Raw genomic sequence first — 17,109 nt, 5'->3', positions numbered from 1 at the left:
GCCCGAGTGCTGCATGCGTCCTCAAATACCAGGGTCAGTTGTATGTTCCCACTCTATAGCCGTACACCACCTGCCCGGGAGTCAACCAGGAGGAGGCGGACAAAACCACTCCGCTAAATTAAAACGGTCTTACATCTTTCCTAGAAACGCAGTCTCTATATCGAAAACCACCACCGCATAAAGAAAGCAACGACATGGACTCAAGGAATGAACAAAATAAAACCTATTGGATGAATTTAATTTGCATGTAATGAGAGTAATTTTCACCGTGTAATTTGTACTTCAGATATTGTCATCAGTAGCAAGAAAGAGCACAGCCGGCGTCAGCAGTAACCGAACGACCAGTGCGAAAGAAGTGCCCACATATGCCTACATATAGGTGTAACTGTTGTTACATGTCCGGCAAATATACTTGTCCAGAGTCTCACACCGACAGTGGGTATCAAAACGGGGATTTCACGACCGCCAGTCAGTGTCTCAGTCGCGTCACTACACCACCGGGGCTCATCTGGGAAATTCCAGATGACTCGCCTGAGGCCAGACTAAAGTCAAATGATGACGTGGAACTTTATTTGTTGCTTGGCGTGTGAAAATGCATGAACTCATTAGCAATCATATTAACTGACAAGGCACTTAAGTTTAATGGCAAGATGTCGTTTATATTCTCATAATCCTAGATATTTGGCTGTGCGGATACAAATGTAGCAGATGACGCTATTGAACCGGTAGAGCCGCCTCTGTTTAGACACAAGACTTTTTCATGTAAAAAGGCTTTTGTACTGGCGCCCTAAACCGGCTTAATTGCGTTTACACAGTATATAGGTGTTCTCAAATCCTTCAAATTGAGGCAATACGGCGATCTGGTCCATTCCTATTGAGTAAACCTGGTTCAATTCCTCTGTAGGCTACAGGCGGTTGCGGATCCCGGATCGAGTAGAATTGGGACATTATATAGTTTACTCTTTGTTCAGGGTAGCTGACTTCAATACGGTGATCTATCTTCTTTTACTACTTGCTTGCCATGTACTTGATGAGGTCCACAACCCTGTGACTGTATCCCATCTCATTATCATACCTAAATGAAGAGGAAATAAAAATTCTTTGATCAATATAACTTAGAATCGTCTTTCCTATTGTTAGCATGTGGTAGAGCATCATTATGCGAAGGAGACTATGTTCATGGGCATAGTTAGAACGGCCGGGGAAGGGTCAGATATGAAGATTAATGGAGACAAAAGAGTGCTTTGAGTCCCCCTCCACCAAAAATCTACTTCCAACAGGCCTATCTCTATTCGGCATTTGGTTTATTTATTCATGGTAACATGTGTACAAAGGAAGACGCAGGTCGGCTTTCTAGTCAGCCAGGATGGGCAATGCTCGACAGCGAAGAGTCGATATGGCGGGTCTAAGAATTTTGACAAAACGGGCCTCTCGGAAGTGGAGCAATAATAACAGGATTTGAGAATGCCGCTTATCTGCCAATAGCAATGAACAACTGACCATTTTGACTTACCAAGAAATCAGCTTGACGAAGTTTGGGCTCAGGGCAATGCCGGCGTTTGCATCGAATATACTACTGTGGGTGTCTCCGATGAAGTCAGTTGAGACCACTTCGTCTTCAGTGTAGCCGATGAATTTCCTCAGCTTTGGGTTCGCTGAAGCGGCCTTGACAGTCCCCTTGATTTCCTCATACGTCGCCTGAAAGTAAAGAATTCTCTTCATAAATATTGACTATCGATCATGTATGAATAATCATACCGTCTTCAGGGGACAGATGTAATCTGAATGCATGAATCCACCCTCACACGTAATTGCTGCTTTCACGTGCGGATATCCTGGGCCGACGCTGTTGTAGAAACGGACTGGCCTCATCTCGCCTTAAACAAAATACATTTCTAGTGTACTTACTGATTTCTTCAACCTGACGGTCAGGTCCACAACGGACACATCAGGCACGGGAACTCTGAACGCCAAACCGGTCAGTTTACCATTCAACTCGGGGATGACCTTGCCAACAGCCTTGGCCGCACCGGTCGAAGCCGGTATGATGTTCTGACTGGCGCCGCGACCATCACGCCATTTCTTCTGGCTTGGAGCATCCACGGTCTTTTGTGTCGCAGTGGTGGCATGGACGGTAGTCATCAGGCCTTCTTCAATGCCGAAATTATCATTGATGATCTTGGCTAGCGGCGCGAGGCAATTTGTGGTGCATGAAGCGTTGCTGACAACGTGCATATTCGCTGGGTCGTACTTGTCTTCATTGACGCCCATGACGAACATGGGTGCATCAGTAGAGGGGGCAGAGATGACAACCTTCTCGGCACCACCTTTGATATGTTTCTGCAAAAGAATGGATGACACTGAAGTATTTGAATATTTTTCTCTGAATAATAATGGACAGCGATCGCGAAGCCTGCGTTTGGGTTACTGCATGGTGTTTTGATCGTGTTCGTAAACTCTCACAGCTGAGGGGAACTGCGGGCATGAAGATGAAGGATTATCCTTACAGACGAAGGTTGTCTCAGTGCGACAAACCTACTCGTTAATTACGAATCTGAAGTTCTCACGAATCTAGGTTGTTGAAATGATGTCATCAAATGCGATAGTGAAGACGGGTTGCTTTTCGTTTTGACGATTACTTAGGTTACAACAACGGGAAGTTATACAGTCAGAGCGACGCAAAAGCTGTTTTTTCTTCTTCTTGAGGTGACAGGCAGAAGAAGTGTTGGCAAAATCTACTTACACTGGCCATGTCGGTTGTGGTAAAGATACCAGTTGATTCTACCACAAATGTAGCCCCACTTTGTTTCCATGGGATCTGGGTTGGGTCCTTCTCCATGTAGGCAAGGATCTCTTTGCCATTGATGACCAACTTGCCGTTTTTGGCCTCTACTGTACCCTTGAATCGGTTGTGGGTCGAGTCGTACTTAAACATGTATACCTGTTAAGAAAGATGTATTTATGGATGAATATATTTCGCGTTGTAATTTGATTTGACGGAGGTACGTAGATGGAATCATCGGCGAGTACAGCCACTGAGAATGACGCCAAGATGATGGTAGGCCTATAAGAGACTGGGCGTCCGAGGGGGTAGAGCGTTGTGATACAAAGTAGGGGCGTGATAATCAAGAGTGCCCTAGTGAAAACTTGTCAAGGGAGGAGGATCTAGCAACAGCTGGCTTACTCATCTGCTGAGATGGTGGAAGGCGAATGGTCGGGATAGTATATTATGACGGGCACTCGCCACATCCAGGGTCTTACCATGTAGTCCAGATCAATGAAAGGATCATTGACAGCAACCACATCTACGTTATCATGTTCCATCGATGCACGACAAACGAGGCGACCAATTCGACCGAAGCTGTAATAGTAAATCTTCCCAAATAATACATGTAGTGCCTGGATGTAGTGACGTTAAGGTGAAACTATTGGTGCCTCCATATCGCAAATCTTAGAAACACCAGAACTCGTCCAATTCGACAAAGTGGTAAAATATATACTTGGGAAGACATTGCCATCTTCGGTCTGCATGACCTACGCGCAATATTTTGTCCGATTTTTTTGTGTTTGAAAGAGTCCTGGTGTTCCTTGGATTGGCAAAATTAAGTCACTTTAGTTTCACTTTAAAATTCACATTGTTTCCGAAAACCGAGATATTGCGGACTGAGAGCGATGATGGTGCTTACCCATTGATACCAATCTTGATTACCATGTTGATATAGTGGTCTCGTACTTGAAGATGGTAGGAATAAGAACTGCTGGAAATAAAATACATGTCAGGCCTATTGTCAAGGAGACAAGAATATGTTATATATAGATGAATATCATATCCCGTTTTCCGAACAATCCCAAATCCAGGTGGTGGTGATCCTCGAGTCGCAATCCACTGAATCCAGCAGTTCACTGACCCAGCGTTTTCGAAAATTTGTGAGGCGGCTCTGTTTATTAAGTTTGTTACTAAAAAGATATGTTCGATATGGAAACGAAACGGAATAATGGGTTCAGAGACTCAAAATTTCCAATAGGGTGAAATGAAGGTCATCTCAAGGAGATCTCGTTTTCAATGCAAACCACCGATTGAAAAACTAACAAGTTATCTCCTCTCTGATAAACTGCAGTAGTGGTTGGCAAGAGGTTAGGGAAAAGGATGACATAAACAAGGGTTGCTTTGATTATGGACTTTGGGGATAAATTGATTGAAAACGTCGAAAAAATACCGGCAACCTACCCCTGATGTCCAACTGTTGGCCATAAACGAGTACGTGCACAAACCGGAGAGACCTCCTTCTTTTGATCGACCTATCAAAGGCCTTCTACCACATGGTCCCAGGCATAGGCTTTTAGATGAATGGGCTCATCATAAGAACTTATGCAACCATGCAGAACGACACTTTTGCCATGTAAAGTCATTCAAAGTCCCTAGACTAGACCATATACTGCAAAAGGATTCATTGTCTCCACATTATTCTTATATCATTCAGATGACTTTTCTACAGGCCTGAGTGCTTGCCATCATGTGACACACCATGCACCACAGGCCTACAAGAAAGCACCGGTGTTGCAGAAACCACTACCCCCCCCCAAAAAAAATAGTGTCCAAGCATGTCGTGCGCATGATGTTCGGCATTTCCCATGCACAGATTTATGGTCACCGTGAATGTTTTTTTCACCTGGGGCTGTGTGAATACCTTAGTCCTCTCAAAGGTGGTCTCATCCGCGGACCCTATACTACCATTAGCTGTTCATTTAGTCTCTGGTCACATTGAATGATACTTCGAATTCTCTTCATGAATACTTGTATCTTGTCCACCGAGGCTGGACTATTCAGTGCGAGGTCAAATCAAGGAGTTTTTGCGAAGCCTCCGAAACGCGAACGTGAACGCCTATCACATTGTTCGACTTCATGATTACGATGTGGAGCAATGGGATAGGCGTTCACGTTGACGTTTCAGCGGTTTTGCGAAAACTCCCTATTAGGTGGTATTTCTCCTGTATGAATAGCTTTGTTCATTTACACGAGATCGTTTGTCCATCAAGGTGGAATTATATTGGGTGCAAGAGCATGGTGCAGGGTCACATTTAATAGTACTTATCCTGTATGGATACCTCATCACATCAATATGAGCTAGCGCTTATCTCCACTAGGCTGTCCACACTGAATGGTATTTCTCACTACAGAGTTAGCGTGTGTAGTTTGCCAAGATTGGGAGATTCCCGAAGATTTTCGTTTTTATTGGATGGGCGTGGTATGGGAATAAAAGTTGAAAGAAAACGAACCACATTGCTTGAAATCGATATTTTTTTTATTAATTGTTGTCTTTATGCATACTTAGACCTTCTAAATCCACATGTTGGCGCCATCCAGTTATACCTTTAAGTTTGCCGGATGCGGGGAAATCTTTAAGCTCCCTTTTAATCACCTGGCCATGGCATGGTATGTCTATGCCTGTGCTCCTCTCAACAGGATTGGGTCACATCAAATGCTAACTATTGGATCAAATGAAAACCATCGCGGAGTAATCAACTGAACAAAATAGCCTTCTTCGTTTGATATCATTTATTGTAGGTATCATATTCATATACATGTAGCCCGAGACATGTCAACAAATTAAAAACATTACATGTCGTTGGATTCTAAACAAAATGTTTACTTTTCTATCAATATACGATTTAAAAGACGGTCACAACACAATCTTGCAGCCAGTTTACCCTCAGTGTGCTCTCAGCACTACAGTATTGCCATTTCAGTATCGACTGCATACTTCCAGTACACCCTCTATAAACCGAAGTGGTCGTTAATGGCTTCCATTAGGTCTGCTTTCTTGGTCCCACCACCTTTTATTTTGGTTTTCCTGACAAATTCTTTGAGAATTGGCACCGTCAGTTTACTGAGTCTACCAGCTCTAGCCTCGGCCTCTACGTCTATCTCTCCATCGTCGGCTCCACCTCGAGCTTTCTTACCTGCAGGACCAGCAGCGCCACCTGCAGGCTGAAAGATGTACCAAATCGTTTTTAGTATATTGAAACACCCTGCCATCTGTTAGATATGGTTATCACACAGACAAATTCCCATTTTCTTGACCCCAATCAAGTTTCAAAGTTCATGATCAGATGTTACAATCCAGGCAGGATGGCAGTATTGAAATTTGAAGTGTAAGGGTAGAAGGAGTGATCTGGAATGGGGCACCTGGACTCAACCAATTGTATTAAGCAGTACTCACCCTCTTCTTGCCCTTGCCGGCCTCATAGCCGTCAGGGAACACAAGCTCCTTGAATTCCCCGAGAATTTTTCCAGCACGCTTGCTAATCATAGCGTCATCTGGCACTGGAAGGAACAAATTTGATGTATACATGGTAGATGCACGAGTGAAAAACAACAGAAGACAGGCAAGACAACATTGAGACTGTAATATGCTGTCCATAATAGTCTGGTGTCCTGATCACAGAGAGAGGTAAAAAAGATTGCAAATGACCAGTCATCATCTTGAAAAGTTTTAAAACTCATGATTTTCATATAAGTGGTTATTCTTGAATTGGCAGTAGTGTGCTTACTTGTGTAATCTGTGATGTCATCTGGGACATCCCTATCAAGAGCAAGTGCCTCCAAGTTGGCGTAGTGTTTCTGAAGGGAAGGGTTCTCAAAGCTCTCACTCTTGAAGGGGAAGTTCATCTTTTTCACAACTTCTTTGGCTTTTTCAACTTGATCTTTATTGGCTGAAAAAAAATTACAATCCATTTAGGGCCAAAGTGAGTAGGATCATGATTAGTACTCACAAAAAACTGCAGTGATACATCTTGCTGGCATTATCATATCAACTAAAAAATACTCTACGTTTTGCAGAAATCCTCCTCAATATTGGGTGTCCACAAGTCACAATCTCCTAAACAGTAAATTCATCACTGTATTCACAACTCCCAATTCCATAGTCAAATGCTTTTCATACAATCCCTGAACACACTCTGATAATGTAAATCTGTTCTTTTCAGAGATTGAGGAACCTATTTAAAGTCAGCACCTGCTGATGATGACACAGACTTACCTCTTGGAGTTTCTTCATATTTCAATGAACGCAAGTCATCAGCAAATGGCAAAAAGATGACATGGAATCCTGGTGGTGTAACCTGAACATTGTGCTCATCAAGTTCTTCTTCCTGCAAAATATAGGGAAACTTCCTGCAAAATGTAGGGAAACTTCCTGCAAAATGTAGGGAAACTTCCTGCAAAATATAGGGAAACTTTCAGCTGTTTCAACTGCATCGGTAAGATCTACTGACGAAGCAGACCTCAAATGATACAGCCTTTCCCCACCGATCACACTTACCTGTGGTAACAATGCAACAAATCTTGGTGGGGTATTTTTGCGTGCTGTATATCTGCAAATTGGGATCACGTCCCTTTGATGTGCCTTCTGGAGGAGGGCGGTAAACAGATTCGTGCTGCCCTTTATTACCTGGAAAAAAGGTCAGAACTGGTCAATGTCAGGAACATCGAGTCGTATTGAAAATAGGTCAGGATATTGAGGTTGAGATCATAGGTTCTATTCCTGCTGATATGATAGGGAGGGTCCCAAGTTTCCTCGGGGCTAATTTTGCCCCTTTTACCATGTTACATGCAATCAAGTAATATCATGGAAAGAGACCAATAATGCCCAAGATCACACTTAACTCCAACTCAATACCGGTATTTGAAAGGATGTCTTACCGTTTCCTCCGGATAAATAAACTGTGCTGGGCGGACATGATGATATCGCTTCAGGGCGCTTTTAGGTTTGAATCCCATCAACGTCAAACCTGGCTCTCCCAGTCGCCTCATTTCGTTAAGCTCATCAATCTCAAAACAGATCTTCTTTCCACTGTAGGTGGCAGCCTTTTTGGTGTCTTGAGGCATCAACACTTCTAATGTATCCTAGATAACAGAATTTGCAAGAATTGGAGAAAAATTGTTTAGGCGTCCCCACTATTGTAATTTACCAGAGGTAATGGGGTCCATGATAGGCTACTGTACTGTACTTTTACTTGCCCTGGCAAAGCCTAGCGGGCCCTGTTGCATGGTAACCAGCAGTGGCGGCCACTAGGTTTCGAGGCTCCTCAACTTACAGCAAGGAAAGTCTTTGACACTGATTTGACCTCTTCGTTTGTCTTCTTGTAGAGCTTCACTGCATATGGCTTGGTGCATGTCCGCACAAGACTGTAACTGAAATGTAAGGGGGAAAATAATTAAAATGGTTCCACAGAGTGGTTATCTTGATTCCATACTGACCTAAACTCAATCATTATGTTCATGGCTAGGTAAGAGTGTTGGTGTCACTTGACATCATTGCTTGGAGAGTTATGAGGATTTCCTCATGATCCAGGTAACAGGTTTTGGTGATAGCATCTAATTTGTTTCATGATGAAGAAGTCAGGATTTCAAAAGATAATCACGAATCATCTTGAAGGTGTCAATCTGATTTTCAGTTTATGCGTGGCATCAGAGGACTCAAAGATATCCCAATTAATGACCTTGTATCGGAAAAAAATTAACGGAATTCACTTATCAGGTTCTACTCACACTCCAACTGCCATACTCATATCCTTTCCAAATGTGAAGGGTATCTTGCCAAGGGAGCGCTTCTTGTGGTCCTTTGAACGCACCCTGGTGAGCAGCTCGTCAAATTTTTCTGCAGGATCAGGAAGGGCAGTGGTTGTTTCGTCATCGTCATAGAAGAGACAGTCCTTAACATAGTAGTAGAAGTAGGAAAGGTTGGATGAATAAGGAAGAACAAAATTGAAATTTTCTATTTCTGAATATCGGAAGCAGTGCCTCCTGGTAAATCAATGTTAGGGCAAGGGTAACATTTCAACAGGCTTTAGGTTAGCCCAGATAGACTCACTCTCGACCCGAGTTGAGCATGTCATGTCAACATTTCACCCAAGTCAAGCAAGTGTTTATAATCACTAAGCCCTGTATGTACTCGGCGAACTTGACAGTTCATAAATTTTGTGCGCATGTTTTGCTGTATCAGGACTTGTGGGGCCTGAGGTTGTACATTTCATGACACCAAACTAACCTTGTAAAACAGACTGACATCAAAATTCTCTCCTGGTTTCTGCATGTGCATTAGCTCTAAATCTATGCCATTCTCATGCAGGTCACCAGCTTTGGTCTTAGCTTGTCTTTGTAGATTCGGGTTGTTGGAATGGGGATTGTCATTGTTGGTGAACAGCATAACTCTCTTGAAACCTATTCTCTGGGAGCTGGAAGTCAATTAATGAGCAATGAAGGATTGGTCTAGCGTACCAAGAGACTGGCCACAGGGCTCAGTGGTGAATGAATCCAGACAAAGCGCTGGGGATCAAGAGAGGAACAAGAGAAGACACCCAGGATGTGCAAAAAACGTAGTGGCCTGATGTCCTTCCAGACAGCAGGCCACGAACACGGCTGGGCGACGTCCATGACATCGGACAAGGAAGAACCTGTGTCAAATCTCTGAGGCAACCAAACATAGAAGTCAGCCTGAAGCCAGCTTGAAAAAGATCTATAGCTCGACCTGAATTCACAGATTACAGTTAAATCTCACAACCTACATACTCACCTTTTTGAGAACATGTTTGAACATGTCCAGAAAACATCGCTAAGGGAGAAGCCGTCACCATGTCCATACTTGGCAGTGAACTCATCAGCACTTTCTGGAAAGTGATAGTAATGTAGAGGTTAGGGTCAGGATCCACTATCTTTGTCAGAAAAAGAACAAAGCTTCCTAGGTTGGGGAACAGAGTAGTGTGTCAATATGAGACCCATGCTAGCAAAACAAGTCTCGAGAGAATACCTTTAGAAATAACCTACCTTCACTCAACTCTTCCAACTGAAGTACGCTCTCCCTTCCAGGTTGGTCCAGGTCCTAAAATTCAAAAGAAGGATTTAAAAAAATGCAGCAAATCAATCATAGTTTGATAGCAAGGGAAAGTGAAATCGATCCATTTCAATTGAGGATAAAAATTACCAAAATATTTTCCTGAACTAAAGTCCAATAGATAAATAGCAAAATCGCATACTGTTAATACTACTCACCTGAAGCACATAGATGTTTTTAAAATCACCACTGTTCTTGGATTTGTCCTAAAAATTTAGAAGATTTGATAGAAAGGTGCGAGATGAAAGAATTTACTTTCCTTCCTTATCCCATAGAAAGGTATAGACCTCCGTGTGACTTGTCATACACACAGGATGTAATCAAAGGCCTCCTTAATTTTTTGAGATAGTGGATTTAGTGTTTCCAGTGACCCAACATAAAAGATATCAAGGCAATTTTACTGATTTGGTCCAATATGGGTAATTTCCATTGAATTTTTCCTCTGCAATAACAACTCTTACCGTTCCAAAGAACACGAGTCCCATCAGATCTTTCTCACTGCTGATAATTTTGTTCTGCATCACATTCTTAGCACACTAAAACAGAAAGACAAGAGATCATAGTCAAATTACTAAATTTCCATCTTTGGGCTTTTTGGGGAGGGGGGGGGGGGGAGTTAGTAACATCTTATTCCACACACCACAACTGAATGACAAAACTGAAGGACTTTAGTACAGATAATGGAATTTACTTACTTTGATACACAGCTCGAAAGGAGTGGAAGAGTCGTTTTCTTCAAACATCGACTCTGAACAGTCAATCACAAAAATTAGCCCATCACGAGGAGCCTGTCTCCACTGAAAAGAGGCAGAGAATGTTAACTGTAGAACAGAAGAAAGTTTTACAATGTTAGTCAATGCTCCTTTGCCCTTGAGGCCTTTAATTCAACACCACAGTTAGGAGAAGTCTGAACAAAATTTCCCGGATTCAGCAAGGTAACCAAGCTGTAACCAAGGTACATACTTCTTCATGCCAACTGCCAAGTATATGAGTATCTCTGTTTTGCCAAGTCACAATTTCAGATAAGTCTATGACTTCAGTCTACAGAGCATTAGGAATATGGAATAGTTGAAAACAAATACACCAGTTGTATTAATCTTCAACACGTCAATGTCCTTGAGGGAGAGAAATGATTAAATAAGGAGGAAAAATTACCTGTGTGGAATAGTCTTGTTCCTCATCTTGGTCATCATCATCTCCCCCGAAGTGTGTCCCCCAAGTCAGATCAGAAAACCCAAATGTCGACATATTGCACCTGTATGGAGGGAATCAATGACATTATTACATAAAAAAATGATTTCAAATTGAAAAAATCTCAATTTCACAGACAACACATTGAGGGCCAGATGACATTGATTGAATTTCAGCGACAAACTAATAATCTTTTTCAAGGGGAATCACCCGGTGACATGGTGCAGAAAACAGTAGACAGTTCAGCTTTAAACCTGCTCCAAAAATGCGGCTTGTCCAAGATGCACAAGCAATTGTTTTTTTAAACTCTTTACCAACATAAAATGTGTGAAAATTTACAATTCAATATTGTACATCCCACCAAATCCATGAATTTGCAACTTGACAATTTGTCGCCATGCTAATAAAAATTGGCCGGTTCAGCTTTAACTAAAAATATGCAGTGTTCACCCTGTAGGTCTTTCACCACTGCACAGGCATGTAATTAACGGCCAATTAGCTTAAATATAAAGCTCTACTGGTGCTAAGGAGTCTAAGGCTTAGTAATTTATTTTTTAAAACTCAAGACATGTATTTAATTAGCAAGAAACTACGAGATAAACACCTATTCGGAACTCACCACCTCAAAATCGAGAGGCCGGCACTTTGATTCTCGCTTCAGGAGGCTTATTTGCCGCAATGTAGTGTGAATTCGTGTAGATTGACCGATCAGGTGCGCGATGGGATCGAGGTAGGACGATAGATGGCGATAAATGCTGTGACATGGCACGATACAATCGGAGTAACAGGATGGAACAATCAGGTAAAACACACTTTTGCCAAAGTTCGATGATAAGGAAACCATATCAGAATGTATCATATATCTATGTAGATATGTATGTGTCGTTTTTATTGCAAATGAATCTTCGAATAGTCCGTAAACAGTGGTTCAATGTTACCGTATTTTCAATGTTGACATTTTGGTTTGTGTACATTCATGTACATTATGTACATGGCATACAGGGTGTCCCAGAAGTAATGAAACTATATAATAAATTCATTTTTCCTTGTAAATCTTAACAGCTGAGTTCTATTGGTGCACTTTGTAATTGGTTTTCCTGCGTCATCATATATGATAAGGTCTTCTCATCAGGTAAACCTGCAAATTAGCTGATTCTGATCATTTGAATTTCAGCGGGAGCAACCCATGAAATTATGGAGCGCGAGAACCAGGATATTGCATCAAATTTGTCCTCAAAAGTAAACAGGTTAAAAAATGTAAGTTCAGGACTTGTTTAATTCATAATTGTACAATTTGCTTCACAAATGGCCAGCTCATTTTTACGTCATGACATGGAAACTTCAAACAGCTATTGTTGAACTAAGTAATTCAATTCAATTTAATGAACATACACCACTACTAAGAACATGGAAGCAGGACAAAATAGTACTAAGAAATTGTGTAGTCTTAGACCTCTGATGGTATTGTATCTTTCTCCTGGTAACTCCTCTATTAGCATTATTGGTTGACTACTTCGAAATCATACAATGACATCTTTTTTCAGATTGCTTTTGACATTGAAACAGAAGCCAAAGACCAGAATAAATACCTTTCTGGAATGGTAAGTCGTGGCACCTTCTCATTGGAATGAAATCATAATATATTTTCTCCATTCAATTCCATGTTGATCTGATGATAATAACCTCTTCTGTAATTACATCAAAGGTACTTCTTCTTACAATAATAATGTACATAATTCAGCCTGTGAGAAGATACAAGAGACAAAATCACAATCAGGTTCCAAAGGACAGAATATTCATCCCCCCACATAATAATGAATTGATATAAAATGATGCCATAAAACAAATAGCAATAAAGATATGAATTCATTCCGTAAATTCATCATTTCAGGACTCGGACTTTGACAGCAGTGAGGGACTTCTGTCAGGAAGCATGAAGAGAATGAATGGTATGCTGTCATCGGGAAAAGGCAATCGGAGACTCATGTGTTACATCATCCTTGGACTCGTTGTGACGTTCATTGTGATATACTATTTTGTTTCATGGTTCAGAGCAGGATGAGTTCTGGACTTGTGTTTGAAGAGTGTGTTATGAACATGAATGCGGACATTTGGTTCAAGGAATGACATATATACATGCATGCCTCTTAGTTCTTCACTGGTTGTGGTACCTTTTAATGAATTGGAGGGGGAGATGAGGCTATTTCCATTTGTGAGGAGGCTAGGCCTTAGGGGCAATCAGTGTATATAATTGTAATAATGAGATTGAATTCAACTATAAGTTATGGTCTCTTATGATATTGGGATGGGGTGAATACTTATACTAGGAGTTCAACTTCGGACAATGTACAAATGTATATTAATATTTATTCTCAGATTGATCCTGCTCTAAATCTTGCCGCAGCATCTCATTGATAGGGCAAGCCAATTGAAGCAGGTACTACTGGTAATAAATGTATATTTAATTCGAAATTTGCTTCTAGTTCCTTTCTCATTCCCAGATCCACCACTGCTCAGGGGTAGTCCATAATGTATATACGCAACCCACAAGTGATTATTGGACCCCCTCCTTCTGTACACTCTACACATCATGCTCACACAAAGTATGTATTAGGTTGCAGACAACACTGCTCATCCGATGAAAGTGTTGAGTTGGGGACACACACTGCACAGCCTAAGCTGAGGTTGATAAAAAATAAACTCGGATAGCTTGTCAATCTGAATAGTGATTATTTGGTCCTGATTGTACATTGTACACGAGAACAACACATCCTCTGGTTTGAATATCAAAATGATTGTAGAATCAAAAGCATGATCAACAGGTGGCGAGGCCAGTGTTCCATGCACTGATGTCTAACAGACAAAGCATAGCCAACGACTCTCAGTTTCAACCACAACATTCCATTGGGACATAACACATTCACATGTTTACCACTATTAACATGCCAACATTGTATTCAATGACATTAGCACAATTGACAGGCCTCACTTTCACCACATCATTTCCTGGATATGTCAAACATATAAAATGCATCACAAACAGTATCAGTTGACAAGCTCCTCTTTCAAAACATGAGTTGCCAGTCCTTGCAATAGGTAGACAGCTGCAAACTTTATACTGAGATCTCTTGAATAATGCTTAATATTTTACGGTTCACTAAATGCTTCCTTTTAATAAATGTCCAAATCATCAGTCCTTTCTTGCCTTCAGAGTCTGCCTTGACATTTCTAACACACCTTCATATGTGTTATTTCCACCAATAAATCCATTAGCATGGACAAAAACACACCCAGGGATTCCACTAATTTCTGACAGCTTTTCATCTCGTATGCCTTTCCACTCCTCCATAAGTGACAACCTGGAAAAAAACATTTGAGTTGGATGAAACATTTTAAAATCTCAGTTTGTGAGTTGGTCAAAGTGGTGTAGTGAATAAGGTTGAGCAGCCACGCAAATAATGACATAAATCTGTCGCTTACCTGTTGTTGAATGACCCAAGCATTTCAGGAACACACTGTACACGCCACTTGCCATTGGTGTCACTATAAAGGACAAACTTAATGGTGGGTTTGATGTTGAGTTCCTCTTCCATTGTGAACAAGTGATCCTTCCAGGGGCAACCTCCCTCAGACAGGTTGATGATTTCACCACTTTCGTCGACCTGGAATTCAAAATATCGGTTTGTTAGGTGTCTCATGAGGCATGTGAATAAATATCTCATTTGTTGGGACAAAAAGCTTACCTGTATTCAAAATACATGTAAAGTTTCTTTTTTTGCACAAGTACCAACACTGATAGAGTTTGCTTTCTGCTTTGCTCCAAAGTGAGCTAATAGCATCAACCATGCTTGTCAGAAACCAATATCATTGAGGATCAGCTTTATTTAGGAAACACCTGAACACTTACATTATGACGATTTTGAATTGCATTCGCCACAAGTGTCCTCGCTGGCCACCAACTGGTTGCATAGTAATCTATCCGGTCCTCAAACTCTTCACCGACCATTCTCATAGCTTGAGTGAAACGATTCTGGAAACAGAAGTTCAAAATAATCAGAAGAGTCCTCATGAATAGTACTGTAATGTAGGCTGACAGAGGGCGACAAGAACACATGTCAAAGGTTGAACCAACATTTGAGAAGTAAAATCAGATTGCCAAAAAAGTGTGTCGGCAGTGAAAGATGTCTCCAGTTTGAGTCTCACTCACATCTGGGCAACTAAATTTGAGAGATTAGCCCAAATTTACGAGCAAACTGGCTTGTTATAGTATAGAAAATGTCAAAGACAATAACTCTGCATGAATAAACTTAATCTGACCTAGTTTTGTGCAGAAGGCAAGAAAAGATTTACCATTTCAAACGCAGCTCTGTCTTTTCCGATATCTTCATTCCAGCGTGGATTCAAGTTCCCAACTCTAGAACTTAGTCCTGTCGTTGTTGCAAATCTGAAACAAGGAAAGTTGTTTTGTACTTCAACATTCCGTATTTCAATATTCTTTAATAGCATTAACTCTAAACTGTACTTTGAAACACAAAACATGCTAAGAGTCAACAATAACATGATCTAGACATAGACATGTACTGACCTTGGTTTTCCATCCGTCTGATGTATACCATTGTCAATCGCATCAATCTCTTCCACAAAGAACTCGTACACTTTGTCATAGAGTTTATCAATGAGTTCTTGACTACAGTCTAAACTCTTCTTTGCGATTATCTCCTTCAAGACGTCCTGGCCAAAGTGAAGATACACCAATCCGGCACTGCTCAATTTCGTCACCCACTTTTTCTCCAGCTTCAAGCTGTTCATTGACTCGGAGAAAGTCCTGAAATTTGACCACAACACCTGTTTTACAGGATAGAGATTTTACAAGCTAACAGCCTGGTACAACTTGACTGGGAACAATATCACATGATGATACACTGAAAACCCATAGGTTCTCCAATAGGTAAAATGTTATCTCAGATATCACCAAATTCAGATCCCATGGAGTTCACACTGCCTCATGAGAGCAAAATAATTCAATGAATATATTTCACAACATGATGAAATGACATGCTTGATCTTCTCTACTTTATCTGCATTGTACACTATTGCAGATGTGCATGTAGCTACTTGCATGACAATATGGTACAAAGCAAAACTCTATATGAAGGAGTCTTCAAACGAACAATCTGGAATACCTCTGATGATGATCATATCGGTGTTTCTCAGGATCAAACACACCGCCAACATCGACAACAATATCACAACCATCCAGAAGGGCCTGATCTCTGGTTCTGAAATTATAAACCACATTCTGACTTTCATCAAACTTATTAATCAAATACAGTCTTCCAAGAAACTTAAAATGACACCAAACCCCTTCCTCAAATTAACAGGCACGACAGAGAGGACATTAAGGGATTGAAGAGTCCACATCTCTTTTGATGTCTTTAACATTGAACCACTGAAAGACACTACTGATTAGGAAAATGTCACCAGAGGAGGTCTGTGCATCTAAAAACTAAATCTAAAATTTCTTCTTACCTCACAATTTCGGCATCCTTGTACTGGGGCAGCAACTTGAGCATGTGACAAGCAAATACCTCGTCACAGTGGAATGTACCGTTATGGGTTCCAATTTTCATGGTTGACTTTGCCTTCTTCAATGGAAGTTCAGACATGGATGATGAAAACAGTGCACCACCTGAAACGCAAAAAATGAAGTCTTTCCAATGAGTGTCAACTATTTCAATGATCTGGAACGAGGTCGACGACAACCGAAGACAAAGTCACATCCACACATCCAGTCCGCGACCCTTTTTCAGTTTCAGTTTCGTTTTTAATCTTTTTTGATGAAAAAAAAATAGAAATGTACTGATTTAATGTGATATTGTTGGAGTCTTAGTTTTGCCTACCAGTTGTTCTAAAAACCTCAGCTCTTAGTGAGTTCCAAATAGGCAAAAATCGGCAGGTTAACCGGCAAAAAGAAGAAAATTTTACCAACTTTTGCATGAGTAGTTGTTGCAGTCGTCAGAAGTAA

The 17,109-nt window shown here is 41.1% G+C and overlaps 4 protein-coding genes across 10 annotated transcripts; 1 reads left to right on the top strand and 3 right to left on the bottom strand.

Annotated features, from left to right (window-relative positions):
• Positions 1–633: 633 nt before the first annotated feature.
• LOC135492407 (glyceraldehyde-3-phosphate dehydrogenase-like) lies at positions 634–4,286 on the bottom strand. 4 transcript variants are annotated; one of them, XM_064778879.1, is made up of 7 exons: positions 4,229–4,286; positions 3,687–3,758; positions 3,262–3,361; positions 2,744–2,941; positions 1,909–2,340; positions 1,514–1,698; positions 634–1,075 (listed from the first exon to the last, which is right to left on the bottom strand). In XM_064778879.1, exons 2-7 carry the CDS (start codon positions 3,710–3,712, stop codon positions 1,009–1,011), a joined length of 1,008 nt encoding a protein of 335 aa, XP_064634949.1. In that variant the 5' UTR covers positions 3,713–3,758; positions 4,229–4,286; the 3' UTR covers positions 634–1,008. The 4 variants fall into 4 exon arrangements, with proteins under 4 accessions (XP_064634949.1, XP_064634948.1, XP_064634950.1 ...); XM_064778878.1 differs by having other exon boundaries at positions 3,687–3,755; positions 4,229–4,279; XM_064778880.1 differs by lacking the exon at positions 4,229–4,286 and adding an exon at positions 4,091–4,200.
• Positions 4,287–5,545: 1,259 nt separating this feature from the next.
• On the bottom strand, positions 5,546–11,733 carry LOC135492341 (X-ray repair cross-complementing protein 6-like). 3 transcript variants are annotated; one of them, XM_064778748.1, is made up of 16 exons: positions 11,707–11,733; positions 11,049–11,148; positions 10,589–10,690; positions 10,355–10,429; positions 10,052–10,099; positions 9,827–9,881; positions 9,576–9,669; positions 9,051–9,237; positions 8,552–8,715; positions 8,098–8,194; positions 7,703–7,906; positions 7,323–7,451; positions 7,041–7,152; positions 6,553–6,714; positions 6,222–6,325; positions 5,546–5,989 (listed from the first exon to the last, which is right to left on the bottom strand). In XM_064778748.1, the coding sequence occupies exons 2-16, from the start codon at positions 11,139–11,141 to the stop codon at positions 5,777–5,779; spliced, it is 1,839 nt and encodes a 612-aa protein (XP_064634818.1). In that variant the 5' UTR covers positions 11,142–11,148; positions 11,707–11,733; the 3' UTR covers positions 5,546–5,776. The 3 variants fall into 3 exon arrangements, with proteins under 3 accessions (XP_064634818.1, XP_064634819.1, XP_064634820.1); XM_064778749.1 differs by having other exon boundaries at positions 11,704–11,721; XM_064778750.1 differs by lacking the exon at positions 11,707–11,733 and adding an exon at positions 11,689–11,705.
• Positions 11,734–11,833: 100 nt separating this feature from the next.
• On the top strand, positions 11,834–13,566 carry LOC135492184 (BET1-like protein). Its single transcript, XM_064778435.1, has 4 exons — positions 11,834–11,886; positions 12,259–12,341; positions 12,629–12,685; positions 12,976–13,566. The coding sequence occupies exons 1-4, from the start codon at positions 11,847–11,849 to the stop codon at positions 13,144–13,146; spliced, it is 351 nt and encodes a 116-aa protein (XP_064634505.1). The 5' UTR covers positions 11,834–11,846; the 3' UTR covers positions 13,147–13,566.
• A 228-nt stretch (positions 13,567–13,794) lies between these two features.
• On the bottom strand, positions 13,795–17,109 carry LOC135492183 (MYG1 exonuclease-like). Of its 2 annotated transcripts, none has more exons than XM_064778433.1 (8): positions 17,074–17,109; positions 16,614–16,773; positions 16,268–16,363; positions 15,670–15,909; positions 15,435–15,528; positions 14,992–15,114; positions 14,565–14,746; positions 13,795–14,443 (listed from the first exon to the last, which is right to left on the bottom strand). In XM_064778433.1, the coding sequence occupies exons 2-8, from the start codon at positions 16,748–16,750 to the stop codon at positions 14,275–14,277; spliced, it is 1,041 nt and encodes a 346-aa protein (XP_064634503.1). In that variant the 5' UTR covers positions 16,751–16,773; positions 17,074–17,109; the 3' UTR covers positions 13,795–14,274. The 2 variants fall into 2 exon arrangements, with proteins under 2 accessions (XP_064634503.1, XP_064634504.1); XM_064778434.1 differs by lacking the exon at positions 17,074–17,109 and adding an exon at positions 16,985–17,065.

Source organism: Lineus longissimus, chromosome 8 (genome assembly GCF_910592395.1).
Source record: "Lineus longissimus chromosome 8, tnLinLong1.2, whole genome shotgun sequence".
Taxonomy (NCBI): Eukaryota; Metazoa; Nemertea; class Pilidiophora; order Heteronemertea; family Lineidae; genus Lineus; species Lineus longissimus.
Note: the sequence above shows the minus strand (reverse complement) of the source record. Positions and strands in the feature narration are given on the sequence as shown.